We start from the raw sequence: 27,989 nt of genomic DNA, 5'->3' as shown, positions 1-27,989 counted from the left end.
TTGGTCCAGTGATACGGCTCAAAAAATGAACAGAAAAGAAGAATCTGAGGAACATTCCAAAGAAAGAAATATCCAATATAGTAAGATATTACATAGGTAAAGTAAATGAGAGAGGAAAGGATGACTAGAAAGTTTTACATCTAAAGTAATGAAAAATAGGGTCAATACAGAAAAAAAAAACAGGTTGTTCAGATCAAGGGGAAGGAAGAAAAAAAATGAAAAAAGGAATTCAATTTACGTTGACTTTGAGATGAAATAAGATGATATAAGTGAATAGGTTCTACAGGCGCCAAGGCTGGGGTACGAATTTGGGAGTAATTTCTATAGAGTCATTTAAAAAATGAGTTCACTGACTGAATATAAAAATGAGTTTAGGAAGCTAATTTGAGAGAGAAACATTCTTCTAATACAGAGTGAAAAATAAGAGGCAAAGGATCTATATAGCTGTCTCTCTCTCTCCCACTCTCATCCTTGTTTCTCTCTCTCTCTCTCACACACACACACACACACACACACACACACACGTGCATGCAACCACATACCCCCAACAAAACAACAACAAAAACAAAACCGAGGATGGAAGCACAGACCTAGTTAGAGATAAGTGATTATACTAAGACACTGAAAAGTTTAAGATGATCAGATCTAAGAAAAAGTTTCTGGATGTCTCAAAAATTAGGTAAATAATTTTCAAAGCAATAAATCTGACAGAAAATTAAGGGTATAAACTTAATACAAATTTTTACTGTGTTTAAGTTTAGAGTTGCACTTTAATTCTGTTTTTTGTACTTGATTGTTTTTGTTATCAAACTGGGGGAGCAGGAGAGAAAACTCCATGTAGTCGAGAAGTGAAGGCAGTTGGCATGCACCACCTGCCTTCTTCGCGAAGATCAGCACTGAAAGAACAGACGAAAGCACAGTTGTAAGAAATGTAACAGGAAACAAACAAATGGAAAATAATTTACAGGGGAAAAAAAAAAAAAGAAATACAGGTGTCCAGTAAATATCCTAAGAGGCTCATAAATAAGAAATTAAAATTTAAAAGCAGTACCTCACATCAATTTATTAAAGATTTTATAACACGACATTTAGTCTTGCTGAGGGTGCAGTGCAGGATAGGGCTGTTGATGCTGCTAAGGGGGTACAAACTGATCAACCTTGTTGAAGGGCAGCTTAGCAATGTGTTTCTAAAGCATTTAAATGTAATGCACCTTGACACAGCAATTCCGCTCCAAGGAAGTAATTTCAAAGAAATAATCAGAGATAGTCACAAGGGTTTTTATATAAAAATGCTAATCTGATCAACACCTTGAAACAACATACTAGCCTAACAATAAGCAAATGACTTCTCTATATAATACAATAGCATAACGTACCCCTTAAAGTCTGTTGCAGAAAAGTGTTTAATGATGTGATACAACAGAATGTATTAGTTAAGTATAGGCTCTAAAGTCTGATACGCTAGATTTATAGCCAGGCTCTGCCACTTTCTTGCTGTGTCCATAAAAGAAAAGCCAAAATTTCCTTATATATACAACAGAAATAATAATATACATATTTAATCATAGCTATTAGCAATAATAACTAATAAATAAATAAATAACAAAATATAAAAAGCATGGAAGACAGCCTGACATATCATTTGTAAGCCCTCAACAGATACTATCTTGATGAATAAAAAGCATAAAAACCCACAAAGCTATATATTCAACTGATCCTTAATTTCATTAAGTAAGTAAACAAAGGCATAATATGCACAGAAAAAAATCTGCAAGGAAGTTTTAGTATAGATCAACTCTAGATGTTGGGATTACATGCAATTTTTATTGCCTTTTTACATTTTTCTCTGTTTTCTAAATTTTCAACAATGAACATGCATTACATTAAAACTTTAAAATGTTTTCTAAAATTAGCAAATGTTAATTTGACACTTGAGGATAGCTATTCATAGTGACAGTCTAAAAAGTTTTCCTTTAGACTAAAGCATTACAGCTCTTGTTCTTTATTAAAGATACACATGTGCATAATAATAAAATAACTAAGGGTTCTGGACTCAAGGATCTATAGTCTATAATCCAAAGCCAAAAAGCCATGGTCTCAAAAAAATATAAAGGACGGGGGAATTAGTACACATAGCTTTGAGCTTCTGCTTGTCAACAGATATTTTGCAATGCTTTTTATACAGAACAACCTTAAATAAGCAGAAAATAAAACACTATGTATAGCACTTGCTAATTTTCTTAATTCATCTGTGTACACGTACCTTTGTTCATGCAGGAAAAAAAAAGTCTGGAAAAAGTACCAAAAGGTAAAAACAAAAAAACAAAAAACTGTCAACCCCTAAAATTCTATATACAAAGAAGATTTATCTAAAAAAAGCAAAGGTGAAACAAAAGGATGATTTCAGAAATAAAAATTGAAAGAATTCACCACCATCACACCTGGTGGTAAGACGTTAAAGGCAGTCCCTCAGGAAAAGAAAATAATACGAGATGGAAATATGCAACTCACAAAGCAATGAAGAGCACTGGAAATGGTCCCTGAGAAGACAGAAGTGACCCAAGCTCTATACAAAGCACTTGGTGCAACAGGGACAGGGACAACAGATATTTGGCACAGATTTGCTCTTTGCAGTCACACCAGTGTGAGGAAGAGGCGGCCCATGATTAAAATGCAGGTTCCTGATCCTACATAATTCTTCCTGCCTGCCTCAATACAGACAGCATTAAGAGGATGAAGAGAGCTCAGTGCTATTTGATTATTATTTTCATTAAAGGAATATTTATTTTAAAAAGTCCTCATTTCAAAAGTGTTACATTCATTAAAGGAAAAAAATGAAAATCTGATACACAAAAAACACCAAGGAAATAAAACCACCTTTAATTTAAAAGAGAGAGAGAGAGATGGAAGTTCTAGTGAGTTTGATATTTTGAGAAGCATTTTAATTTACCACTTCATAGAGAAAGACTGTGTGGTGATTAAGGCAGAGACAAACTCAAGAAACTAAAAATGAGCAGAAGAGGGAAGAGAGGTAAAGAGGACGAGACAGGGGATGAGAGGAGTAACACTGGTTAAAAAGAAAGGGTAGCAATTCGGGTTATTACTGCCATCATACACTGACCCTACAACCCACTAGACCATAAACCAGCAAGGTATTTAATACAAAAATGGTTGCAACAGTAGAGAAAAAGGTTTTCCTACAGTAACACTGATAATCTCTCAAATCTTGGTTCATAATTAGAAGCACAAAACAGACCAGGCATGAGTCCTGGTGGTCAAAATTAAATGGACAGCTCTCTGAAGCAGACCATCCCAGAGCACAAAGACTACAGACGACCTGGACTTTCCAAATGTTTTACAGAAAGACACAGGAAATAGCCTGTTTTTCCCTGGAAACACTGCCTACTAGAATGGAGTGGACGGGAATGTCCATGGCTGGTCATAGTTTTCGTGTGCTAGTAAACAACAGTGCACAACTCCTCACCCTCCACTGTATTTGTGATCTCCCTCAGCTCGGAGTCTAAAACCCAGACCAATGGGGGTAAGCTTACAGAAATACGTAGGCTGGACGTTTCCTGGGTTTGTTTAATGTTCCTGGATCGTTACCTACTGACATGATGTATCTGGGAAGGGGAAACAACAACACAAATTCCACCTCACAGGGCTTTATGTAAACAAAGCATGAAGGAAAGGGAGACCAGCTGGAGCAACACTAACCAGCTCTGGTCAACACAATTTTCCCTAAAATGCCACATAGTGAAGTTTTAAACGTATATGAAAATATGTCCATATCAAAGCAGTAATATCCCAACTCTCTAAGGGGTGAACAAGCAAAATATTTGATGAGGAGAGTGACACGGGGTGTGTGCACTAAGAGGAAACCCTTGACTACGGGATTATGACAGATGGACGCAATTAAAACAGCAGTTTCATTCAGGTTGTCCGGGGCCTGAGGGGCACCCCGGGGACACAGATGGGTCCTGCCCCAGGGGGCGTCTGCTGCAAGGGAAGTTGAGAGTAAAACTCTTCATCTTTTTATGTGTTGTTGCTACCCAAAGCTGGTCAAGAACAATTAAAATCATCTGAAAACCCTGAGAGGCTTGAATGAAGGTAAACTACATAACACCCTCCTTTCACATTTGATAACTTTTTCAAAAACTCCTGACCAGGACAGTGTTCTCAAATGATGACATGCAAACGCCTGAGAAACAAACCTAGGAGCCAGAAACAAAGCAGATCCCAAATGCATTTTTAATTTGCCTTTAGCACAGTGTCATTCCCATTGTTTGTCAGGGCTTACTCCACTACAAGCATCTTCAACTGTGGTATCTTAAAGTTGATTTTGCTTTACAGATTCATGAAAGAGAACTGGAGAAATAATTCATGTCCTGTATACCAACCGTAAAATGGATGGCAGCAAAGCTAATGGTTTTACCATAAACATTATTTTTACTAAATATTAATTTTAATATAATAAAAGAATTATTATTTAACAATAAATAAAATGTAATTACTAAGATTAATATTTATTTTACTAAAATTAATCTTATTTAATGACACTTGTACTTATTCTTTTACTAAAAATGTAAAACTGGGCGCCTGGGTGGCTCAGTGGGTTGAGCCTCTGCCTTCAGCTCAGGTCATGGTCTCAGGGTCCTGGGATCGAGGCCCGCATCGGGCTCTCTGCTCAGCGGGGAGCTTGCTTCCCCCTCTCTCTCTGCCTGCCTCTCTGCCTACTTGTGATCTCTCTCTGTGTGTCAAATAAATAAATAAATAAATCTTTAAAAAAATAAAAGTAAAAATGTAAAACTAAAACAGATGGTGGAAATGGCTACCGACTCATGTCACTCAGCTAAATTGCAAGTTACTCTGTAAGAGGCAGGGTAGCACAAAAAGGAGAAAGAGGGAGAGAAAAGAAAAAGAAGGGAGGGAGAGTGGCATTGGGCAGGAGAACGTTAGGCCTAAGTAAACGTTCTGAAAGTGGTTAACGCGCAAGTATTCAGATTCACTTATCGACAAGTACTTACTAAGCACCCCTATATTTCAGGCATCATATGACAAGGTACAGACAGATAGGAAAAGCTTGACAAAAGAAAATTTCGAATGTAGAACACACTATCAAAAAGTAAGGAAGATTCAAAACTTTTTAACTACACCCTGGATGCACTAGAGACAAATGCTCATGGCAAATTTTCAAAAGTGCTCAAAATATGGTGAGTTTATGAGATGCTTAGAAGGGGTTAAAGCAATCAAAAAGGGTTTCTTGTGCGGGGGCAGTGAATGGGGAGAAGGGAGGAAAGAATGCTTTGGGTTAGTCTATAAGTCTGTTTATTTAACATACCTTGAAGGTAACGTGACTGAATAGGAGATTAAATTGAAATGATTTTCTTAAATAGATCTAAGAAACTAAAGCAAAGAGCACTTGGGTGCCTCTGCCAGTTAAGGACAGACTCTTGATTTCAGCCCATGTCATGACCTCAGGGTCACGGGAATGGAGCCCGCTGTCAGGCTCGTCCACGTCCAGCTCCGCAAGCCTCCCAGAGTCTGCTTATTTCTCTCTCCCTCGGCCCCTCCCCTATTAGTGCACACTCTCTCTCTGTCTCTAAAAAAAAAAAAAGAAAGAAAGAAAAGAAAAAGAAAGAATCTAAAGTAAGCGAGAAGGGTTAAAAAAAAAAACCAAAACTTTAATCCTTTTTAAAGAACACCTAATCCATAACTTTCATTTTGTCCATAACTGAGGTCTGAAGAGTAACTTTCCTGAGGGCACATGATAACTTTACTATTTTTAGTTGTAGTTTTATATATATATATATATATATATATATATATACAAGTTTTATAAATTCTCTGTAGAAAAATGAAATATTCCATATTAGCTGAAATTTTTTTTAAAAAGCCCACATGGACTAGAGCCATTCAATATTTTGGTATATATTAATTCTAATTTTTTGAGAGAAAGAGAAAGAGAAGTTGGGGGAGGGATGAAAAATAGAAAACATATCCACAGAAGAATGGTCTCACACTGATCATAGTGCTTTGTAAATCCTTAAAGGATATTTTTCTATATCCATCAAGTAGACGTAGCTTTCAAAAAAAAAAATTAACTTGAGGAAGCAATCAACTGTTCTTTTTGTAATTATTTTACACTAATAAATTTTAAACAACAAGCATTTAAATATTGTGCAAATGAGCACAACAGTAATGGTGGGAATAATAATATAATTTTAAAGATGTGAACACTTCCACAGGTCTAATAATAAGACCATATATACACATATATATCCTCAATTTGTAAATATAAATATAAAACATATAAACATATATATAAATATATAAATATAAATATAAACATATAAATATAAACATATATAAATATAAACATAAATATATAAAATATATAAATATAAACATAAAACAAAAGGTATGAATTTAAAGATCTCTAAAGTTCCTCTGTACTTTTAAAATTTCATGATTCTAGGGACGCTTGGGTGGCTCACTTGGTTAGGCAGCTGACTTCAGCTCAGGTCATGATCCCAGCGTCCTGGGATCGAGTCCCACATCGGGCTCCTTGCTCATCAGGGAGCCTGCTTCTCCCTCTCCCTCTGCCTCTGCCTGCCATTCTATCTGCCTGTGCTTGCTCTCTCTCCCTCTCTCTCTCTGACAAATAAATAAATAAAATCTTTTAAAAAAATAAATAAATAAAATAAAATAAAATCTCATGATTCTATACATATTTTATATATCTTTCTATAGTTTTTCATAACACTTCTCATAATAACTATTTTTAAATAAATTTCAAGCTTATTCCTACTTCATTCAAGAACAGTTTCATACACAGACAGCACTGTGGAAGGTTTTAATTTACATAGGCATACTGAATGCTTACAGCAACCCTGCAATGTAGATAACATGAAAATTAAGCTGATTTGTTCAATATCCTATATCTGGTTAAGTAGAGGGAACAGAATGAGACTCCTGGTCACATGTTCCCAAAGATTCTGCTCATTTCATCAAATTGCCTTCCTTAGTATATTCACTGAGGCATTTATTAAGCATCTATTGGAACAACAGCAGGATTACTATCCTAGGTAAACATCCATTTCAAAGGACTGAGGAAATGCACACTGGGACTGACAGAGCCAAGTTCTCCTGCCAGTGGAAATACTGAACCTATGTAGGATGACAAGTAAGAAAACAGGTTAACGAAAAACAAACTTAATTTTAAAAGTGAGTGGTGGGGGCGCCTGGGTGGCTCAGCGGGTTGGGCCACTGCCTTCGGCTCAGGTCATGATCTCAGGGTCCTGGGATCGAGCCCCGCTTCGGGCTCTCTGCTCAGCGGAGAACCTGCTTCCTCCTCTCTCTCTGCCTGCCTCTCTGCCTGCTTGTGATCTCTCTCTGTCAAATAAATAAATAAATAATCTTTAAAAAATAAATAAATAAATAAATAAATAAATAAATAAATAAATAAATAAAAGTGAGTGGTGGGAAAACAAAACAGTCTGAGTTTAGAATAATGGGAACTGGCTAAGTGCTGAATGCAAAAATTTCTACCTTTTTATTTTTTAATTAATTTCTATTTTGGTTTGGTTTTGTGGCCCATGTAACTTAAGAGAGATGGTTCATAATAATTTCATATTATTTTTTTTTTAAGATTTTGTTTATTTATTTGACAGACAGAGATCACAAGCAGGCAGAGAGGCAGGCAGAGAGAGAGGAGGAAGCAGGCTCCTTGCTGAGCAGAGAGCCCTGATGCGGGGCTCGATCCCAGGACCCTGAGATCATGACCTGAGCCGAAGGCAGCGGCTTAACCCACTGAGCCACCCAGGCGCCCCTCATATTATTTGAATACTAACAAGAAGAAGTATTTCCTATCATTGTGGATAGTTTTTAAATTTTTCGTGAAACTTAAAGAGAAATGACACAGATTTTACAAACAAATTTTAGCTCACTTGGAAGAAAGTTTCTATATCAATAATGGGAAATTTATGCTACTACCATTGTATAATTCATTGAAAGGGTAAAGAGGTTATTTCCTTAACCACCTGAAAAATGAGGAAGACTGTTAACAAGTTATTTTGTAGCACAAAATATTAATATCCTACTTTAAGTGTGATACACATTCACTCAACTGAACATTCACTCAAAAGCTTCATGTCAGACCTTCTCTGTTCAAGTGAAGGCTATACAAATAAGGCTACTGACAGATGTGAACCCAAACCTCATGGAACGAGATGATACTGGTGTGGCTTTCTTTTTAAATCAATTTAATTTCCCTTGGACAGTATCTATGTATATCAATATGTATACTTAGGATTATAAAAGAAATAATGCTACTATGTGTCCCACAGGAGATTTACAAATGATTTTCAACATGCTTTATCATTTCTTGATAATACGGTTAAGTGAGATACACTTAAAACTTGAAAAAAAATCAAAGCCAGTTACTCTGTGCTCTTAAAAAAAATAAGATGACCTTTCTTTGAATTTGGCCCTCATAGTGCTGGACCTACTTTTAGTTCTATTGCCAACCCCTGCTTCAGCCCCAACCTGATGCACCAGGAATGCTGAGTGGGGATTCATCAGAATCTTTAGAGATACTTGCAGGCTGAGATGATGAAAGCTAAGACTTAAAACAACAATCAGCCAGGGGCACCTGGCTGGCTCAGTGGGTTGGAGCCTCTGCCTTCGGCTCAGGTCGTGGTCCCAGGGTCCTGGGATCGAGCCCCACATCGGGCTCTCTGCTCAGCGGGGAGCCCGCTTCCTCCTCTCTCTCTCTGCCTGCCTCACTGCCTACCTGTGATCTCTATCTGTCAAATTAAAAAAAAAAAAAAACAAAAAACAAAAACAACAACAATCAGCCAACATGCTGGTGTCCACCCAGATTACCCAATGCGGACACTTAAGTAAAGACTGTTGGAGTCCTCTCCAGAACATTTAATTCCACAGGTTTAGTTAGCACTCAACAACTTGTGTTTTCAGACAGAATACATTTTGAAAAATGTGATTTCCAGAATTATCATCATTGCAGGGTTAAGATTCCTATTATCCCTTCTACCTCTGTCATTCTCAAAAGTGCCAGAAATATTACCACTTGTCTCAATACTTCTGAAGTGAAAACTATATGCTGATCTCCACAGGACATATTCCCAAACAATATACACCCACGTTTCTGCCCATTTCCCACTAGACAGAGGGATGATGGGATAGGTACCAAAGCATGACAGACGGAGACAGAAGACCCAACCACCCATTTACCTAACATACATTAAAGAAAGCAGGCATTCTACTGGCATCAGAAAGTAATTCAAGTCTTTTAACCTTTTCCATTTCTGAGACACACTCTATAATTCTGCCCTAAAAAAATCAAAAGAAGAAAGCTACCACTGAAAGAAATTCCCAGTAAAGTTCCTAGAAGATTTTAGTTATTAACAACCGTAGTTAGCTTACCTGCCATCCCTCTGAGCAGCACCACCTTCTGTTACTGTCTTGACAAATATTCCCAGCTTTTCAAGTCCAGCATCTGCTCCAACACCCATTCCAATAATGCTTATACCAAGTCCATCCTCATCTATGAAAAAGGGAAAAACAATGCAACAACCTAAGTTTTACACTAGCCCACAATTAGGTGGTGAGACCTGTTCTTTTGTTTTGTTTTTTTTTTTGCTTTTAGTTTTGTTCTTCATGGACTATATGACACATTCATCTTGGCAGAATATTTTTTTCTATGCTGCTGGGGAGCAAAGATATTAAACAGGAGCCCCCCAAAAGGCTTGTGAGTTTAATCTCATTTTATTACTGCAGTTGGCTATTCATTTGCGATCCCAAGAAAAAGCAGTAATTTGATCATGGAGTAATCAATCTGCCTTAAAACACACCCTCTCTAAATAATACATTTCAAACACAAAAGCATACATACCAAACACATATATATTATTTTAAATGAATGTGATCATAATATATCTAAAATTTCCCCTTCATTTACATGGTCTTTGGTTTTTTGGTTCATGTCCCCATTCATCTTTAATAAGGTAGCATGTGTCTTTCAGTACTTTCCTACTATCCAAGCATTTAAAGTATCAACAGCTATAATATATATGTATATATGCATATATATAAATGTATATACATATATGTATATGTGTGTATAAACAATGGCTCATTTTTCCTTCCTATTTGCTTTATACAAATAAGATCGTATTTAAGCTAGTTCTCTCTGCAGCTAATTCAATGATACTTCATGGATATCAACTTACATAGCCTTAAATCACTTCTAATAATTGCGTAATATTTCATGGTGAGATGGTATCATAACTTACACAACCACTTCTCTACTGACAGGCATTCATTTTAGTTTCCATGTTCCTCTTCTGGTGAACAACACTGACAAAAACATTTTTAAATTCCTTTACAATAATGTGTTTATCCATATTTCCATGAACATATGTATCTTAACATCAAGGAAATAAAAGATAAAAGATAATAATAAAAGATTTCACATTCTACATTTTTTGGTCAACACTGAAAGTTATTGGCTGATAGCCTCAAAATCTTTGGAACCATATTGTATGGGCTGCATAAAAAAACAGACACTCTCTAATCAACAACAAAGGGTTGTCAAAGGAAAACTGGCTCATCCAGTCAGCAGAATGCTTGAAGCTTTTAAGACTTCTTAGCAATAACATTTAATACACTAAGCATTCTTAATCAGTAATCTCTTGAACAGGGCTGATCTCATTGATCATTACTACTTGTCACCAACTTCTGCTTTAAGTGTTTCTAAGTCCAATTTATAACCCTACATCTGTATTCTACATATCATTGGGAAAAGTGTGATTTGTTTACTCAGTTGTGTGCTAAAGAGAGCTCCGTAGAGTGTTCTCCCTGGAGGACCTGATCAATGTGATCGCCAGATGAACGTACTTCCGTGTTGATTTTAGGCAGGGGTGCCCCTCCAGCGTGAGAAGTTGTTTTCTTGTTTTTTTTTTTTTTAAGATTTTATTTATTTATTTGTCAGAGAGAGGAGCGAGAGTGAGCACAGGCAGGCAGAGTGCAGGCAGAGGCAGAGGGAGAAGCAGGCTCCCTGCCAAGCAAGGAGCCCGATGTGGGACTCGATCCCAGGATGCTGAGATCATGACCTGAGCTGAAGGCAGCTGCTTAACCAACTGAGCCACCCAGGCGTTCCCCAGCATGAGAAGTTTAATGGTGACTAGTGTACAAGTCATCACCAGAGAAGTTCTTTCATTCCTTGTATTTAGAATGTCTGCACACATGTGATTTCCCACATTCATTTCATTCTCATTGTTTCTCTGGTATAGATACTCAAGTTCGTCCAGAGGCTTTCTCTGGTTAAAAAATTTCCAACATTTAGGATTTCTCTCCAGTACGAGTTTTCTGGGGAAAAGAAAAATTAGATCTGTGCTAAAGGCTCTTCCTCACTGGTCCCATGTATAAGTTTCCTCACTCCCACAGGAATTGTCCTATTTGTATAGAAGGTTAGCTATACAGCTGAACTCTTGCCCACATTCATCATATTCCTAGAGTTTCCTGGTGTGGAAATCTATTCGTGTTGGTGAAAGGATGAATGATGACCCAACGCCTTCCCAGTGTTTACATACATGTAAGTGTTTCTCCCAGAGTGTTTGCTCTTGGTCGTTTAAGGGATGATCACTGCAGACTCGTCCACACTAAATAATGCCATGAGGCTTCTCTCCCATATGAAATCTGGTATATATTAAGCATTTAGCTGAATTCTTGTTCACATTCATTGTATTTACAGGAGCTTCTCTTCATTATGAATTACCCCATGTCAAGCCAATGTAGGGCTATAAGTGAAACTTTCTCACACTCAGTACATTCAAAGAACTCCTTTCAAATGTGGATTCTCTGTACCATCATGTCATTAAGTAGTTCCTTCTTGTAAATAGCCTGCATGGAAAATTATGTCTTCATTTTTTAAGTGCATTTCCCTTCCTGGACTCAGGCTTTAGTAAAATTATCTTTCTTCCTGCCTTAGCAACTCTGTTGCTCTCACTGGAAAATTACTCAGATTTGCAGAGCTGAAAGCCCAATTGTTGGAAAAGTGATAGTAGCTTGAGCCATCCTCAATTCCAGTGCTGACTGCCTGAAAGATAAGATGTATAACGGAGAGACAATTAAAGGAAGAACACAATCAACACAGAGACCAGATGCCTCATTTCATCTCTGCTAGCTTTCTGTGAGATGTGTCAGGCATGGGTGAAGTCCAGAGCCCTATCGTGGAAGGCCATGGATTCTTGTGACTGCCAGGAACCCAGGAGCCACCCGGTCTTCCTCTGTCTATCCCCTCCTAGGGACAGGCCAAGCACTAAGTAGGCACAGCAGCCAGGAAACGGCAGAAAAGACTGTGACGCTGAGTTACTAGGAAAGATGCTGTCGCCACACTCTGGAGCTCAGAGCTTATTTTTTCTCTTAGGAAAGAAGCTCATGTTGGCTTAGCATTCCCCTTATTGCTCGTGAGATCTGAGACTGTATTCGTAGGAGCGTGGACCATTAGATGTCCTCTTCAGTAAACTGCCATGTTTTTCTAAAGAGTTTTCCCTGTCTTTTTTTTTTCTTTTTGAAGGTTCTTAGCATATTATACATATTAACTCCATGTCATTTATAACGAAGATGCCCCCCTCAAATTTATCATTTATCTATTGCCTTTGACAATATTGCCTTTAAAAGCTTAAAATTTTGGATTGATTAACTGGTCCCTCTTTCCTTTTCTAACTTCTGCTTTCCCACTTTGGTCGAGCCCCTCCTCCAACATGCCTACAGGATTTATGCGGTCTTATAAATTTTTTGTCAAATACCTTTATTACTTTATTTTTAATATTTAACTATCCAATCCATGAGGAGTTTTTCTTCACATGATATAACACAAATGAAGGTGTCCAACTTTATATTCTTCCAGAGTGGTGCTTAGTTATGCCAGAACAATTTGTAAAGCACCCTACAGCTCCTAAATTAGAATACCATACATGTCATGTAGTAAATTCTCATGCATCCTAACATCTTTCTCTGGATTTTCTACCTTGTTCCACTGATCACTTGCTCTGTGAATACGAATTGTTCTGACTATAGAGGCTTTACATTATATTCAGATATTTAAGAAATTAAGACCTTTCACATTCTTTTTCAGACTTCCCTTAGGTCTTTATTTTTCCATATATAATTTAGTATTACATTATGCAATCCGCTCTCCCAATCAACACTGATGGCAGTTCTATTCGAACTGCATTAAATTTATGTATTAATTTATAGGTATCAGAGAGGAAGAATAGGAGGAACTTTTCCATACTGAGTCTTTTCATCCAAGAATATGGTACATCCTTCTATTTGTTTACATCTTCTATCAGTCAAAAAGATGGATTTTCAACAGATAAATATTTTTTATCTTCATGATTGATAAGCATTTTGTTCTTTTTGTGCTATTGTAAAGGAAACATTCCCATTTTCATATTTATGTGCTTGAGTAAATATAGAGAAAAAATGATAAATTTTCTTATATGTATGTGGCACCTGACCTCTTCTTACATATAATCTTATCAATTCTAATATTTTAAAATTAGAATTAGTTCAGCTTCTCATTACAGTTTTCATATATGTAATTATTATACATATTATATAATAAAAATCAGCAAAAGGTTACTTTTCATCTTTTGTTTTCTACCATTTATACTGTTTCATTTAAAGAGCATTTCACATCAGGCCCCTGGTTTTAACTGAAATAATTTATTTACTTCTTAAAATGCTTCCTTAATTTAAAAGTAATTAATTTATTAATTACTTCATTAATTTACTTTTTTAAATGCTTCCTTAATATAAAAGTAAAATTCTCTGTTTGGTGTTATAATATATAGTCTGCATCATATTTAGATCTTCACACACTGACAAACTATCAGAAAGAGCAATTAAGAAAATAATTCCTGGGGCATCTGGGTGGCTCAGCTGGTTCAGCATCCAACTCTTGATTTTAACTCAGGTCATAATCTCAGGGTCCAAAGACTGAGCCCTGAATTAGGCTCCATGTTGGGTGTGAAGCCTGTTTAAGATTCTCTCTCCTCCTTTTCCTCTGCCCCTCCCCCCACCACATGTGCTCCCTCTTTCTCTTTAAAAATAAATAAATAAATCCCTTAAAAAAGAGGAGAAAAGAATTCCATTCACAATTGCATCAATAAGAATAAAATACCTAGGAATTAACTTAACCAGGGAGGTGAAAGATCAGAAATTCTGAAAGCTGTAAGACACTGATGAATGAAACTAAATAAGACACAAATAAGTGGAAAGATTGTCCATACTCAAGGATTCAAAGAATTAATATTAATAAAATATCCATACTACCCAAAGAAAACTACAAATTCAATTCAATCTCTATCAAAATTTCAATGACTTTTTTCACAGAAATAGAACAAACGATTCTAAAATTATGGCACTACAAAAAAAAATTCCAAATGGCTAAAGCAAACTCAATAAAGAACAAAGCTAGAAGCATAACACTTCCTGGTTTTAGACCATGTTACAAAGCAACAGCAATCAAAACAGTACAGTACTGCCATAAAAACAGACACAAAGATCAGTGGAACACAAAAGAGAGCTCTAAAATAAACCTATGCATATTGGGTCAATTAATTTATGACAAAGAAGCCAAGAATATGCCACAGGGAAAGGATGGCCACTTCAAATAAATGGTGCTGGGAAAAATGGACACATATAAAATAATGAAACTGGACCCCTATCTTATACCATAAATAAAAACCAACTCAAAAGGATTGAAAGCTGACATTCTTCCTAGAAGAAAATAGCAGGTAAGTCCCTTGACATCAGTCTTGGCAATGACTTTTTGGATTTGACACCAAAATCAAAAATAAACAAGTGGGACTACATCAAACTAAAAAAACTTCCGCACAGCAAAGGAAACCATTAGCAGAATGAAAAGACAGCGTCCAGAATGAGAGAAAATACTTGGTAAGGGGTTAATATCCAAAATATATAAAGAACTCATGCAACTCAACAGCAAAAACCAAACACCTATTAAAAATAGGCAGAGGACTTCGGCTCGGGTCATGGTCCCAGGGTCCTGGGATCTCTGCTCAGCAGGGAGCCTGCTTCCTCCTCTCTCTCTCTGCCTGCCTCTCTGCCTACTTGTGATCTCTGTCTGTAAAATGAATAAATAAAAATCTTTAAAAAAAAAATAGGCAGAGGAAGCGAATAGACATTTTTCCATAGAAGACACACAATGCCACCAGTTACATGAAAAGGTATTCAACATCACTAATCATCAGGGAAATGCAAATCACAACTACAGTGAGAAATCACCTTATTAGAGTTAGGAAGTTAGAATGGCTATCATCCAAAAAACAAGAGGTAACAAGTGTTGGCAAGGATGCAGAATAAGGGGAACCCTTGTGCACTGTTGCTGGGAACACAAACTGGTACAGCCATTTTGGGGAAACAGGATGGAGGCTTCTCGAAAGACTGAAAATAATTTAGTTCTTTTCTAGCTTAATTTTCCTAGCTTCAACTTTGATTTTGTGAAAAACACAAAAGAGTCTATGAAAACATTTACAAACAAAACATTGTGTTTAAAGAAGAAAAATAAAACTGACCAAGTTACAGAATACTACCAACACCTGAAAAGCCCATTCTGTACCCCTCCCTGGTATCATAACTCTTCCCTTGGTAACCACTGTCCTAAATATTGTATCAATCATTCCCCCCATTTTTAAAACTACTTATTAAAACCATTTATTTGTGTATCTCTAAACGTTACGCCATTTAATTTTCACTGGCTTTGAAATTTAAATAAATGGAATTATACTGAATGGCTTCTTCTGTGATTTGCTCTTTATCACCCCCCCCCCAATTTCATGTTTGTAAGAATCATACACACTACTGCATGAAACTGAGCCTCCTTCATTTTACCCTTTTCTGTCATTAATGAATATTTGGATTATACTCATTTTTGCTATTATAAGCAATACAGTGGCCCACAGCCAAATCCCACAGCTGTTTTCGTATGGACCATAAGCTAGGAATGGTTTTTACATTTTAAACGAATGAAAAATGTAAGTATCATTCTTACATCTTTTTAACCCCAAATGAAAAGTGTCTCTTAATGGGAACAATTAGCCAGTCATGTCTGGTGTAATGACTGGTATTCTTTACATTTTTGTAACCCAAGTAATTTTATGCCCAATAATTTGTTTTCAACTCTTTTCCCCTCACCTTTGCTGTTTAGAACAAGTTGTTGTTTCTTTTCCCCCTTGCTAATCGGGAAGTAGGCAGGTGATGTGTCCTTTAGATCCTTAGATACAGCAACTTTCCTTCTTTCACCAGGAGAAGAGCTCTCTGGGACAGATACGGGATTCTTTGATGCGTGAAACGGTATGTCTGCCTCCCACGTCCAGTGTTACAAGTGAGAAATCTGATGCTAGTCTAATAATGTGGCTTTGGCAAGTACCTTTGCTTCTTTGTTTGCGCTGATTTGAGTGCGGTATTTTGTAAAATTCCTACTTTATATGTTGATGATGAGGACTTCTCCCAGGCCATGCCTAAGTACAGGTGTTTTTCAAGTCCTCTCTCAATCAGTTGGCTAACCCCTTCCAAATAGGAGACTCAAGTCTTTTCTGAGCTCAGGAAAAATTGTTTTGTCTAATGTCCATGTTTTGTCTAATATGTCTCTCATCCTCTGCTGACTTTTCGCCTTCTGTCACCTATAGTTTATATGTTGGGTCTCTGTCATGACTTTTCATGGATGTTTGCTCTGTTGTTTAAGAATTAGTTTGGCTCGGGGCGCCTGGATGGCTCAGTGGTTTAAGCTGCTGCCTTCGGCTCAGGGCATGATCTCAGGGTCCTGGGATCAAGTCCCACATCGGGCTCTCTGCTCAGCAGGGAGCCTGCTTCCCTCCCTCTCTCTGCCTGCCTCTCTGTCTACTTGTGATCTCTCTCTGTCAAATAAATAAATAAAATCTTAAAAAAAAAAAAAAAAAGAATTAGTTTAGCTCATTTCTTAGGCCTGACCTTCGAGGCCACCAGTTTGAATCTCAATAATACCATCTTTTCCTCTTCAATTCCTCTACTGAAATTTTACATTTTAAAATCAATGTTTTTGTTGTTTGTTGACTGGCTTAAGAATGTCTTTCTAAAGCCATACTTGATATCCTCACTTGGTTTTTCATTTGCTTCTTTTTGTCATTCAAGTTTTCATCTGTTTGTTCTGCTTTTTTGTAAGCTCTCTGAGATATGATTATCTCCCTGTTCACTGAGTCCCAGTCCATTTCCTGGTGCCCATCTTACAGGACGATAAACATGGCAATCTCTGGGCCCCTGGGTCCTCACTTCCCACTACAAGCAGGCTAAGATTCCCAGAGCAGAAATAAAAAGGCAGCCCCTCTGCTCCCATTCTCCCTGCCCTCTTAGCCCTCTCCCCTCACAGAGGATTCTCCATTCCAAAATCCATAATCAAAAGCCCTGCACTCCCCCACCTACTACATTCAGAGACCAACCATGACCACTCCCTCTCCACCAAGAATGAAAAAAACAAACACAAACACAACCACCTGCCCCCCTCCCTTCCACCTGCTCCTTCTGAGCTCTCACCAGCCTTGGACCTTTGCGGAGATCCCAACCAAACATCAGGCCCCGCCCACACCTCCCTACTCCCAGCACCATCCCAGCCAACTAAAGCTGATGGCTTTCCATTGGAAGCAGAAGGGAAGAAAGTCTTCGAGTCTACCATCTATGCAGAGGACATATCAACTACTTTTGAAATTTAATAAACAAATTAAATCCTCCGTGAGAATTAACACTTTATCCAACCCTTTGGGGGGAAAAAGGCTACATGTGAGAAAAATAAAGTCATTTCTGTGTTGCTAAAATAGCCATATAGTGAGATTACAAATGATGTGGAGCTCACATACCTTTCTCTAGTTCCACTGGGAAAAGTTCCAGCTTTTCTACACGTTTTTCAAGCTCATACTCAGCAGAAGCAGCCACAGGGTCCACTTCATCGTTCCTCCTGTCATAGTCTTCATTGGAGTATGTGCTGAAAACCTGTAGGAGGAGATCAACAAGAAGATGACAATACAGAAAGATGGCTTTCTTGATTTAAAAAAAAAAAAAAACCTGCTAAGTATCTAAACCTATATAAATTAAAAATTTTGTACCATGAATTTCTTTGTTTCAAAGAAATTGAAACAATTGTTTTCTCTCTAAAAGCAATGGAGATGTTAAGAAAAGGAAAACTCAATCAGAATAAAAATAACTTACATTTTGAAATGTATGCCATCCTATCACTTTTAATGAATTGAGAGATAAGAGCAGCCACAGGATGTATTATTTGAATAGCAATATTCACTGCTTTTTATGGAATCAGAGTATACCATATTAGCTGCAATGCTCTACTGGTTCCTGATGGAACCATGGAGAAGGACCTTGAAGCTACTACCTAAGCAAACATCCACACTGAGTCCCTTTCATGCTATGACCTACACGTGCCCCAGCGTTGTGGTATGTCAGTACAATAATTCTATTTGAGTCACAGAATCGCTGAAACTGACTTCTATACTGTACTGAGCAGCTCGCTTTGGTAGCACATATATACTGCACAGAGCACGCGATGCTCTCATTTGTCCTCTCTTATTTTACTTGCATGTAGATCCATGCTAGATTCTCAGTGAGCCTTTCTACAAAATGACTATCAAAATACTGCTTAAGAGCTGCAGAGAACCAGGATGGCATCAGCTCTCCTAAATATTATGTCAATCGTTTCCTCCATTTTCAAAAACACTTATTAAAACCAAATTTTATTAAAACCAAAACTTGATTGTCCTTATTTCTTCTGAGTTTGTTCTATTTGAAAAGTAACTAGAAATAGGTATACCATCCCTTATTCAAGTCACTGAGGAATATCTAAAAGAAAGAAATGTGTAATTCACCAAGTCCAGTGAACATGTAATAATAAAAACTGACATTTTTAAATTAAATTCAATAAATATTAAGTATCTAAACTATTCCTGAAAAAACTTTGTAATGTCTTCAAAATCTTAAAATCTAGGTGAAGCTTTAATATACATAAGAAGCTATAAATTAAAAAAGAAAGCAGAAGAGAAGGTCAGAGATGAAAGAAACCAAATCTATCACCGATAAAGCTGGTCCTGCTGGTCCAGGTGTGTTCTACATTCGTGTTATTGGAAAACTGGCAACTCTCGTACGCTATATATGGTAACCTATAAATCAGGAATATATGCTGTATATATAGACACAGATGTAGTGTGGTATAAATTTATCAAAATCATGTCATTTATAATATTTGTACCAGGATGAATACTGTTTTTCTTCCTGACTTTCAACATGTTTTCATGGCTTCAAGCCACTCATTTGGTCTCTACCACACTTCCCCACCATAATAAACATCACTGCATCCAAACACATATTTCTAATAGGGTTTGTACCTTTCTCCACGTCAGACACTGGAAGTTGTGGACATTGGAGAAGGTATGGTCTCAAGTAGCTCACAGCTTAGCAGGGATACAGAAATCAATGTAAACGACACAGTATATAACGTGATACCTGATGTAACAGATGAATATGCCAAGTAATCTTTCTCACTTGCTGGAGAAAGAGAATTTCATGAAGGGCAAAATATTTGAGATGAGTCTTAAAGAATAAACAAGAATTCCTATACCTGAGTGTAGAAGACCTAGAATGCACATCTCAAATATAGGGTCCTAGGTCCAAAAGAAAAAAAAAAAAAATCCATACCTATATCCCCTTCTTTTAGAAAACACGGACAGCTGAGTGGACTACAAAGCAACATGCCTAGGAGAGCAACCTTTAAAGACACACAAAAAAATTTTAGCTGGATCTGGAACTTACATGTCCTGCAAACTACAGGCAGATATGACTGGAAATTACTCCACTGATGTCTGCTGCTTGTCTACATCTGCTGAAAGTCCAAGAATATATATTGACTATAGAACAAAGATTCAATCGATATCCACCCTGGAACAGGGCTCAATTTTGCTACCACAGAGTAAGGCAATCAATATGTGTGTGTATTTGTGTGTGTGTGTGTGTATGTGTGTGTATGTAAAATATAAGTATGGGAGAACTGTTTCCAATAAATTAACACCTCCCTGACTTCTTTCAGGATCCCAAAATACTCTGCTGTCAGAGTGTTCTTCCTCAACTGGTCTGGTTTATAAAGTTCATTTGGGGTTATCCTGAAACTAAATAAAGCAATTAACTGTATGATTCCATATTGGAAAATGGTGTTTTAAGCAATTTTTGAGGTAGCTAGCAATCAGAGGACTATATCACTATTTCATTCTGTAGAAAAGAAATAATGTAAGATACTTTTCATCTTCAGGTTGCTCATAGTCTGGTAAATTATGTGGGTACATAGGAAAAACCTATAAATAATATAATATATATTACATGTAATAATCTAATAAATTTTCTTTTTCAAAGAAGAGCCAGAATTCATTAGGTGCAGAGAAAGCTATATCATTTACTTGAAGAATCCAAAAGATTTAACATAAACATTATTAGAACCAGTAAGAGTTCTACAAAGTAACCAAAAAATATTAAGAAAATTTAAAACAGTTTAGAAAGTATGACAGAAAAGATCAGAAACATAAAATACCCAGGAATCACTAATTATAAATGTGTAAGGATATCCTTGTCTATAAAATTTAACTGAAAATACAAAAAGCCCTAAATATGTATAATGACACATTATTTTCCTGGATAAAATTCTTAATATTGTAAAGGTATCTATGCTCTTAAATTACTATAAATGTTAGTTTGCCCCAATTTAATTTATGAATACAAGGCAGTCAAAATTAAAACCCCACCCACATTTTTCATGGAAAACTAACAAACTGTTTGAAAAGAGTAGAATGGAATCAGACCCTATAAGATATCAAACATAAAATAAAACTTCGTTTTTTAAGGCAATATAGTTTGGACCCTCAGGAAGATCTATTTTGGGGTTCTATTCTGTTCTACTCCTCTACTTTTCTATTCAAATTAGTTGGGGTAATCTATTTAATAAATAGTAGGGAAAGAATGGGATATCTTTGTGAAAAAAAATCCTATTTCATATCAATAGCAAAAGTAAAATTTCAATTGGTCAAGAATAAAAAAAACTTATAAACTTTAAAAGTGCTAAAGAAAATATGGCACAACGTTTAATCTGCTAGATAGGATGTTCCTACAAAGCCACAGATCCTAGAAATCTTCAAAGAAATAAATAAGCTATGTGATTAAAATTCAATGCTAAAAATTTCTAGACAACAAAATATGCCATAATTAAATTACAAGAAAAATCAAATATGAGGAGGAAAAATTATTAAATATCAAGAAATATGAATATGCATAATATACAAAGAATGTTACCATTTCAACCAAATGCATGTGTAAGCAGGGAAAAGGAAATTAAGTAGAATTCAATGAAGAAATATTAATGTTCAATAAGTGATGTAAAGATGCTCAGCTTCATTAAAAATGAAGAAAATTTCAAGTACAAGGAAATACCAGGTATTCAAATACCCACAGAATAGTTGAGAGAGAGAAAAAAAAGACTGCAATGTCTAGTGTTCATAAGAAAACAGGGAAAGGAATGCTCTTGGAAAACCAAGGGGAAAAAGCATAATTTGAGAATAGCTATCAAGATTTTAAATGTCAGGGGCACCTGGGTGGCTCAGTCACTAAGCATCTGCCTTTGGCTCAGATCATGCTCTGCTGTGTTCCCTCTCTCACTGTTTCTCTCTGTCAAATAAATAAATAATCTTAAAAAAAAAAAAAGATTTTAAATGTCAACACCTTTGACCTAATAATCCTACTTGGGTATTTATAGAGATATTTGCAAATGTGCACAAAAATGTACATGCAAGAGAGTTCATCAGAGCACTATCTGTAAGAGCCCAAAGCTGGAAATTGCCTAAATGTCCACTGACAGAAAATGTCTTACTAATTATGGTACATATGAATATATAATTTTATGCAATGATTAAAAAGTTCTATCCCTGCTGACATGAAAGTCTCTGAAATGGTTATATTATGGAAACCAAAGAGCACACTGCATATATGTCTATACATCAGTATCCATACACACATCTTTATCTACATATATATATTCCCAACTGGTATGAGCCCAATTTTAATCTAATTTAAAGACGTCCTAAATTCTCTAGCTCTGTAGCTCTCGCCTCAGTGTCCTTATTCACAAAACGGCTGTTATCATAATTACACTGATCCCACAAAGTTATTGAGAAAATGAAATGAGATCATCCGTGTAATCATGATGGTTCAATGTGGGGGAGAGAAGGCTTTCCCAGGGTTATACTTGAGATAACACGACTACTTCCCCAGATTACCTACACTCCTCTCATACTCCTGTTCATAAATAAGTACTGAATATGTCATCCACTATGATGCTTACTGTCCCTGAAACCAAAATCTACATAACTATCTTGACACTAAAATATAGACTAACCTGCCAAAATCCCTGCCTGTGTCCAGGGCAATGCACCATCAGCCCACATTGGCATATCACCGGCCTCGCTTTGTTTTACCTTGACCAGGAAAAAACCTCAGAGATAAAAGAGATGTTAACAGAGGTAAATACTTTCCCTTTCATCAATGTGACCCTGGTTCTTTTAATATTCTTAAAATAGTTCCACCAATTTTATTTATATTACCATAAATGCTTTGCAGAGATATGGGCAGCTAATCAAATAATAATCAGAACCCAATTGTGGTATTACTGGAATGCAAAAACCTCTAAAGGCTAACAGTATCCTGGGCCCTAATGTTCAACACCATCAAAATCAATCAATCAATCTATCTATCTAGTTCGGTCACCTTCACATTGTTCCTGTGTTATTTCACTAAGCAAACAAACCGATGTTTAAACTTGACTTCTTTTTTTAGAGCCAACAAATGATATTCTGTTCCTTCATCAAAGGAAACAAAACAAGACCTTCTCCCTTACTTTGCAGCAGAGGTAGGCTTTTAAGGGGAACAAGTTTACAAATACAGTTAGCAGTGACATTTCTGACCCAGTAACCCACGGCGATCCAAAACCAATAGAGTTAAAATTAGCTTACTCTAAGATTTTAACTAAGGTCATTCTTTTGCATGCTTCTGGTGGTCTGAGCCACAGCACTTTTTCAAAACAACAGCAATGCTTTTTGAACAATAAGGGGAAAAAAAAGTATTTCCTTTACTTCCTTGTAACACATTTTCTTTTATCAACGCAGGTCCAAATAAATTCAGAATTTTATATAAATACTGACTGGAAGGAATCTCCCACAATGTTCCACAGGGTCTTGGTTCCACCTGCTGTCTGGTTCCGCTTCATCTTCCTGACACATCAAAGACGGAAACCAGATTCTAGAACGCCACGTTTCAGAGGATGGCTTGGCACAGCGCACGCCCGGGCACTGGCCAAACACTCGCGTGTTTCACAAACGGGCCCCACTTACCATGAGCTTCCTCACCAGGACTCCAATCCACCTTCCCGTGATTTCAGTGCCTCTGCTGAAGTGACTCTAAACCGAAACCAAAACAAAGCAGGGAGAAGACAATCCGTACGTTGAAAGTGTTGGAGAGAAACGTGGCAATGAAGCATCCCCAGAAAGGAGCACCCTGATGGCCTTCGAGCAATGGACAACTTCAGCTTGGGGTCAAACACCCTGAGTCTTGCAAAGATCCCCCATAGGTGAGGTTTTTCTGCCGCAGACAGATACACAGAAGAGAGGGAAGGTGGAAAAATAGACCCACAGTTCTATGTTGTAAACTCAGCAAAGGCCCAGATTTCTGTTCTAGGGTATCTCTGACAAGGAAGCTGCAGGAAGGTTTGTAAGCAATTATGACAACACTCTACAGCAGATGTGTCTAGCCTTCTATCAGGTCCACTCGGCAGAATCCTCCATATTGGGGAACAGAGCTGAATGAGGGCTAAGAGTAGGTGTTATTCTGAAAGCTGTTAGGTTGCTGGCCTTGCCTAATTCAAAGTCCATTAACATGAACTATTTCTAAGGCCAGTCCATATATGTGCAACACCATTCATTTCACCCATAATTTGTAACATCCTTAACATTAATAAATAATATTAATAAGCCTTTTGTGCAGATTGAAAGCACCCAATTCTGAAGTGTTGACTTCTAGTTAGGGTGTTTCAAATACTAACTAATCCTAGAATGAAGATTCCTGACCAACATACCTGGAATGCTAACTAAAGGTTCCTCAAACAAAGTTCTACCCATAAATATTGCAATGCATAAATGGTGAAGTAATGGCAGGTAAATTACAGACAGGATAAAACTTAACACAAATTATCATTAACCCTTATACCAAGTAAATAAGGCAGGAAAGAGTAAAGAGAGCACAGACTTTTTATATTTTTATTTGAGAAACCCAAAGCTCTGAGAACCATGTGCATGGCATACCCAAGGATAGTTAATGAAGACAAAGTCTTTAGTTTCGCTGAATGTAAGCCTAGTGTTTTCGGGGAAACTAAAGAACAGGAAGTGAAAAAACAAGCACACTCTACACAGTGGGCAGTAAAGAGCAGGCTAGTTCAAAAGGCAACACAAAGAACCCAGGTTCTCCAGACAAATAGAACCAAGACGACATGTGTGTGTCACTGTGTCTACATGTGTGTATATAATATACATCATATTTATATAATATATAACAAATATATATAATATTTGTATTTATATTTAACCGCATTTATTTTAAGAAATTGGCTCACTCAATCAGAGAGACTCACAAGTCCAAAATCTTCAGGGTAAGCCAGTAGGCCGGAGACCCAGGGAAAAGCTGATGCTGCAGTTCAAGTTGAAGGCAGCCTGCTAGGAAAAGTACCTCTTCTTCAGGGGAAGTCAGTCTTACTACTATTCAGGCCTTGACTGGCTAGATGAAGCTCATTCACGTTATGTTGGGCAATTTGCTTTACTCAACATACAACTGAAACGTTACTCTCATTCAAAAACACCCTCATGGAAACATCTAAAATAATGTTTGACCAAATATCTGAGCACTGTGATCCAGCCAAGTGGACCCATAAAATTAACCATCAAAAAGCCCTTAAAATAGAAAATTCTCCAAAGCTGGTGGCATCACAATTCCAGGCTTCAAGGTCTATTACAAAGCTGTCATCATCAAAACAGTATGGTACTGACACAAATACAGACACATAGATCAGTGGAACAAAACAGAGAGCCCAGAAATAGACCCTCAACTCTGTGGTCAACTAATCTTTGACAAAGCAGGAAAGAATGTCCAATGGAAAAAAGACAGTCTCTTCAACAAATGGTGTTGGGAAAATTAGACAGCCACATGCAGAAGAATGAAACTGGACAACTTCCTTACACCACACACGAAAATAGACTCCAAGTGGATGAAAGACCTCAATGTGAGAAAGGAATCCATCAAAATCCTTGAGGAGAACACAGGCAGGAACCTCTTCGACCTCAGCCACAGCAACTTCTTCCTAGAAACATCACCAAAGGCAAGGGAAGCAAGGGCAAAAATGAACTATTGGGACTTCATCAAGATCAAAAGCTTTTGCACAGCAAAGAAAACAGTCAACAAAACCAAAAGACAACTGACAGAATGGCAGAAGATATTTGCAAATAACATATCAGATAAAGGGCTAGTATCCAAAATCTGTAAAGAATTTATCAAACTCAACACCCAAAGAACAAATAATCCAATCAAGAAATGGGGAGAGGACATGAACAGACATTTCTGCGAAGGAAACATCCAGATGGTCAACAGACACATGAAAAAGAGCTCCATATCACTTTTGCATCAGGGAAATACAAATAAAAACCACAATGAGACAATACCTCACACCAGTCAGAATGGCTAAAATTAACAAGTCAGGAAACAACAGATGTTGGCGAGGATGTGGAGAAAGGGGAACCCTCCTACACTGCTGGTGGGAATGCAAGTTGGTGCAGCCACTCTGGAAAACGGCATGGAGGTTCCCCAAAAAGTTGAAAATAGAGCTACCCTACGACCCAGCAATCACACTACTGGGTATTTACCCTAAAGATACAAACGTAGTGATCCGAAGGGGCACGTGCACCCGAATGTTCATAGCAGCAGTGTCCACAATAGCCAGACTATGGATAGAACCTAGATGTCCAACAACAGATGAATGGATAAAGTGGTATATATATACACACACAATGGAATACTATGCAGCCATCAAAAGAAATGAAATCTTGCCATTTGCGACAATGTGGATAGAACTAGAGGGTATTACGCTGAGCAAAATAAGTCAATCAGAGAAAGACAATTATCATATGATCTCCCTGATATGAGGAAGTTGGGAGGGCAAAGTGGGGGTTTGGGGGATAGGAAAAGAATAAATGAAACAAGATGGGATCAGGAGGGAGACAAACCATAAGAGACTCCTAATCTCACAAAACAAGCTGAGGGATGCCAGGCAGAGGGGGGAAGGGAGAGGGTGGTGGGGTTATGGACTTTGGGGAGGGTATGTGCTACGGTGAGTGCTGTGAAGTGTGTAAACCTGGCGATTCACAGACCTGAACCCCTGGGGCTAATAATACATTATATGTTAATAAAAAAATTTTAATGTAAATTAAAAAAAAATAGAAAATTCTCTGGCTCCAAAAACTAGTCTTTTGATATCTGATGATCATATCTTGATAAAGGTTTTTTGTTTTTTGTTTTTTTTATTTGACAGATAGAGATCACAGGTAGGCAGCGAGGCAGGCAGAGAGAGAGGAGGAAGCGGGCTCCCCGCCGAGCAGAGAGCCCGATGTGGGGCTCGATCCCAGGACCCTGGGATCATGACCCGAGCTGAAGGCAGAGGCCTTAACCCACTGAGCCACCCAGGCGCCCCTTGATAAAGGTTTTTTAACAACTCTTACAGTGTGGTAAATTTTCATATCCCTAGACATAGTCACAAAATGTGCCCCAAAACTGTGATAAAATCAAACAGATATGTTTGTGTCACCAATGGCACTAACTACTTCATGTTTAGAGACAATCAACAACCAAATTTGGAGGAGCTAACTCTTTAAATTTAGAATAGCTCTGACTGACTCTGTGGAACAATAAGCTGTATCTATGAAGACTTTAAATAAAATATTTCAAAATAAGTAGAGTCTTATTAAGGCTATGTATACACAGATTCTTAGTGAAATAAAAAGATTAGAAGGTCCCATATCTCTCCATTTTGAGAAAAGAGAATTGAACTATAATTAGTATCATTTATCTGCAAAGATGTGTTGGTTAAGTACTTGAAAAGTTTCAAAAGCTTTAATATCTCCTTGCAAAAACAGTTAATGCCATTAAAGTAAAATGACAGAAAGAAATTCTGTCATAAATATAAACCGAGCTCATCCTAAATTTGGACAAATTCTAAGACAACGAAGCCCAAATTAGTGTGTTTTTCCAGTAGACAGCTTAACAGGAAACTGGGTGATTCCACTGATGTTCATGTTTTTCACAGTATTTTCCAAATTATTATAAACAATTAAACATATCCATGAGAAATTAGCAATGTTCTCTTTCAGCTCAGCCAGAATTTGGTTTAAATTGGAGACATATGCTTTATAAACTGAGAACTGGTAGCCAGCATGACATAAATTGGTGGCCTTGGTCCAGTTCCCACTGGGCAGGTGTCTTTATCACAGAAAAAACTGAACTAATTAGCACCAATTGGCACCTTTTCGGGGGGGATAGAGGGTAATCTCCTAAGATAAATAGCTAACCTTTCATTCACAGAAGTTAATACTCTCATACAGATGCAACAGGATGAGTTAGTAAGTCCGGATCTGTTCTAGCATTTGTTTGAGCAGTTGGTATTCCCTTCCTCTTCCCCTACCAGTGCCAACACTGTGTTTCCGAAGTCCCATGGAAGGAGATTATTCTGAATTGTCTAAATAGGAAAGCTGATGGAATGGAGTGCTAACAAC

General features: G+C 37.2%; 1 protein-coding gene across 14 annotated transcripts in view; it reads right to left on the bottom strand.

The window, feature by feature from the left end:
* PPP1R9A (protein phosphatase 1 regulatory subunit 9A) overlaps window positions 1–27,989 on the bottom strand; it is a 301,623-nt gene that overhangs the window by 127,840 nt on the left and 145,794 nt on the right. For all 14 annotated transcript variants that reach the window (XM_047694777.1, XM_047694776.1, XM_047694779.1 and 11 more), the window contains 2 exons: window positions 17,943–18,075; window positions 9,448–9,568 (listed from right to left, as the gene is read on the bottom strand). In XM_047694777.1, coding sequence (XP_047550733.1) covers window positions 9,448–9,568; window positions 17,943–18,075 — 254 coding nt within the window. The remainder of the gene's footprint in view (window positions 1–9,447; window positions 9,569–17,942; window positions 18,076–27,989) is intronic.

Source organism: Lutra lutra, chromosome 11, assembly GCF_902655055.1.
Source record: "Lutra lutra chromosome 11, mLutLut1.2, whole genome shotgun sequence".
In the NCBI taxonomy this organism is placed as follows: domain Eukaryota; kingdom Metazoa; phylum Chordata; class Mammalia; order Carnivora; family Mustelidae; genus Lutra; species Lutra lutra.
The sequence above is the reverse complement of the archived record's forward strand: the minus strand, read 5'-3'. Positions and strand labels throughout refer to the sequence as shown.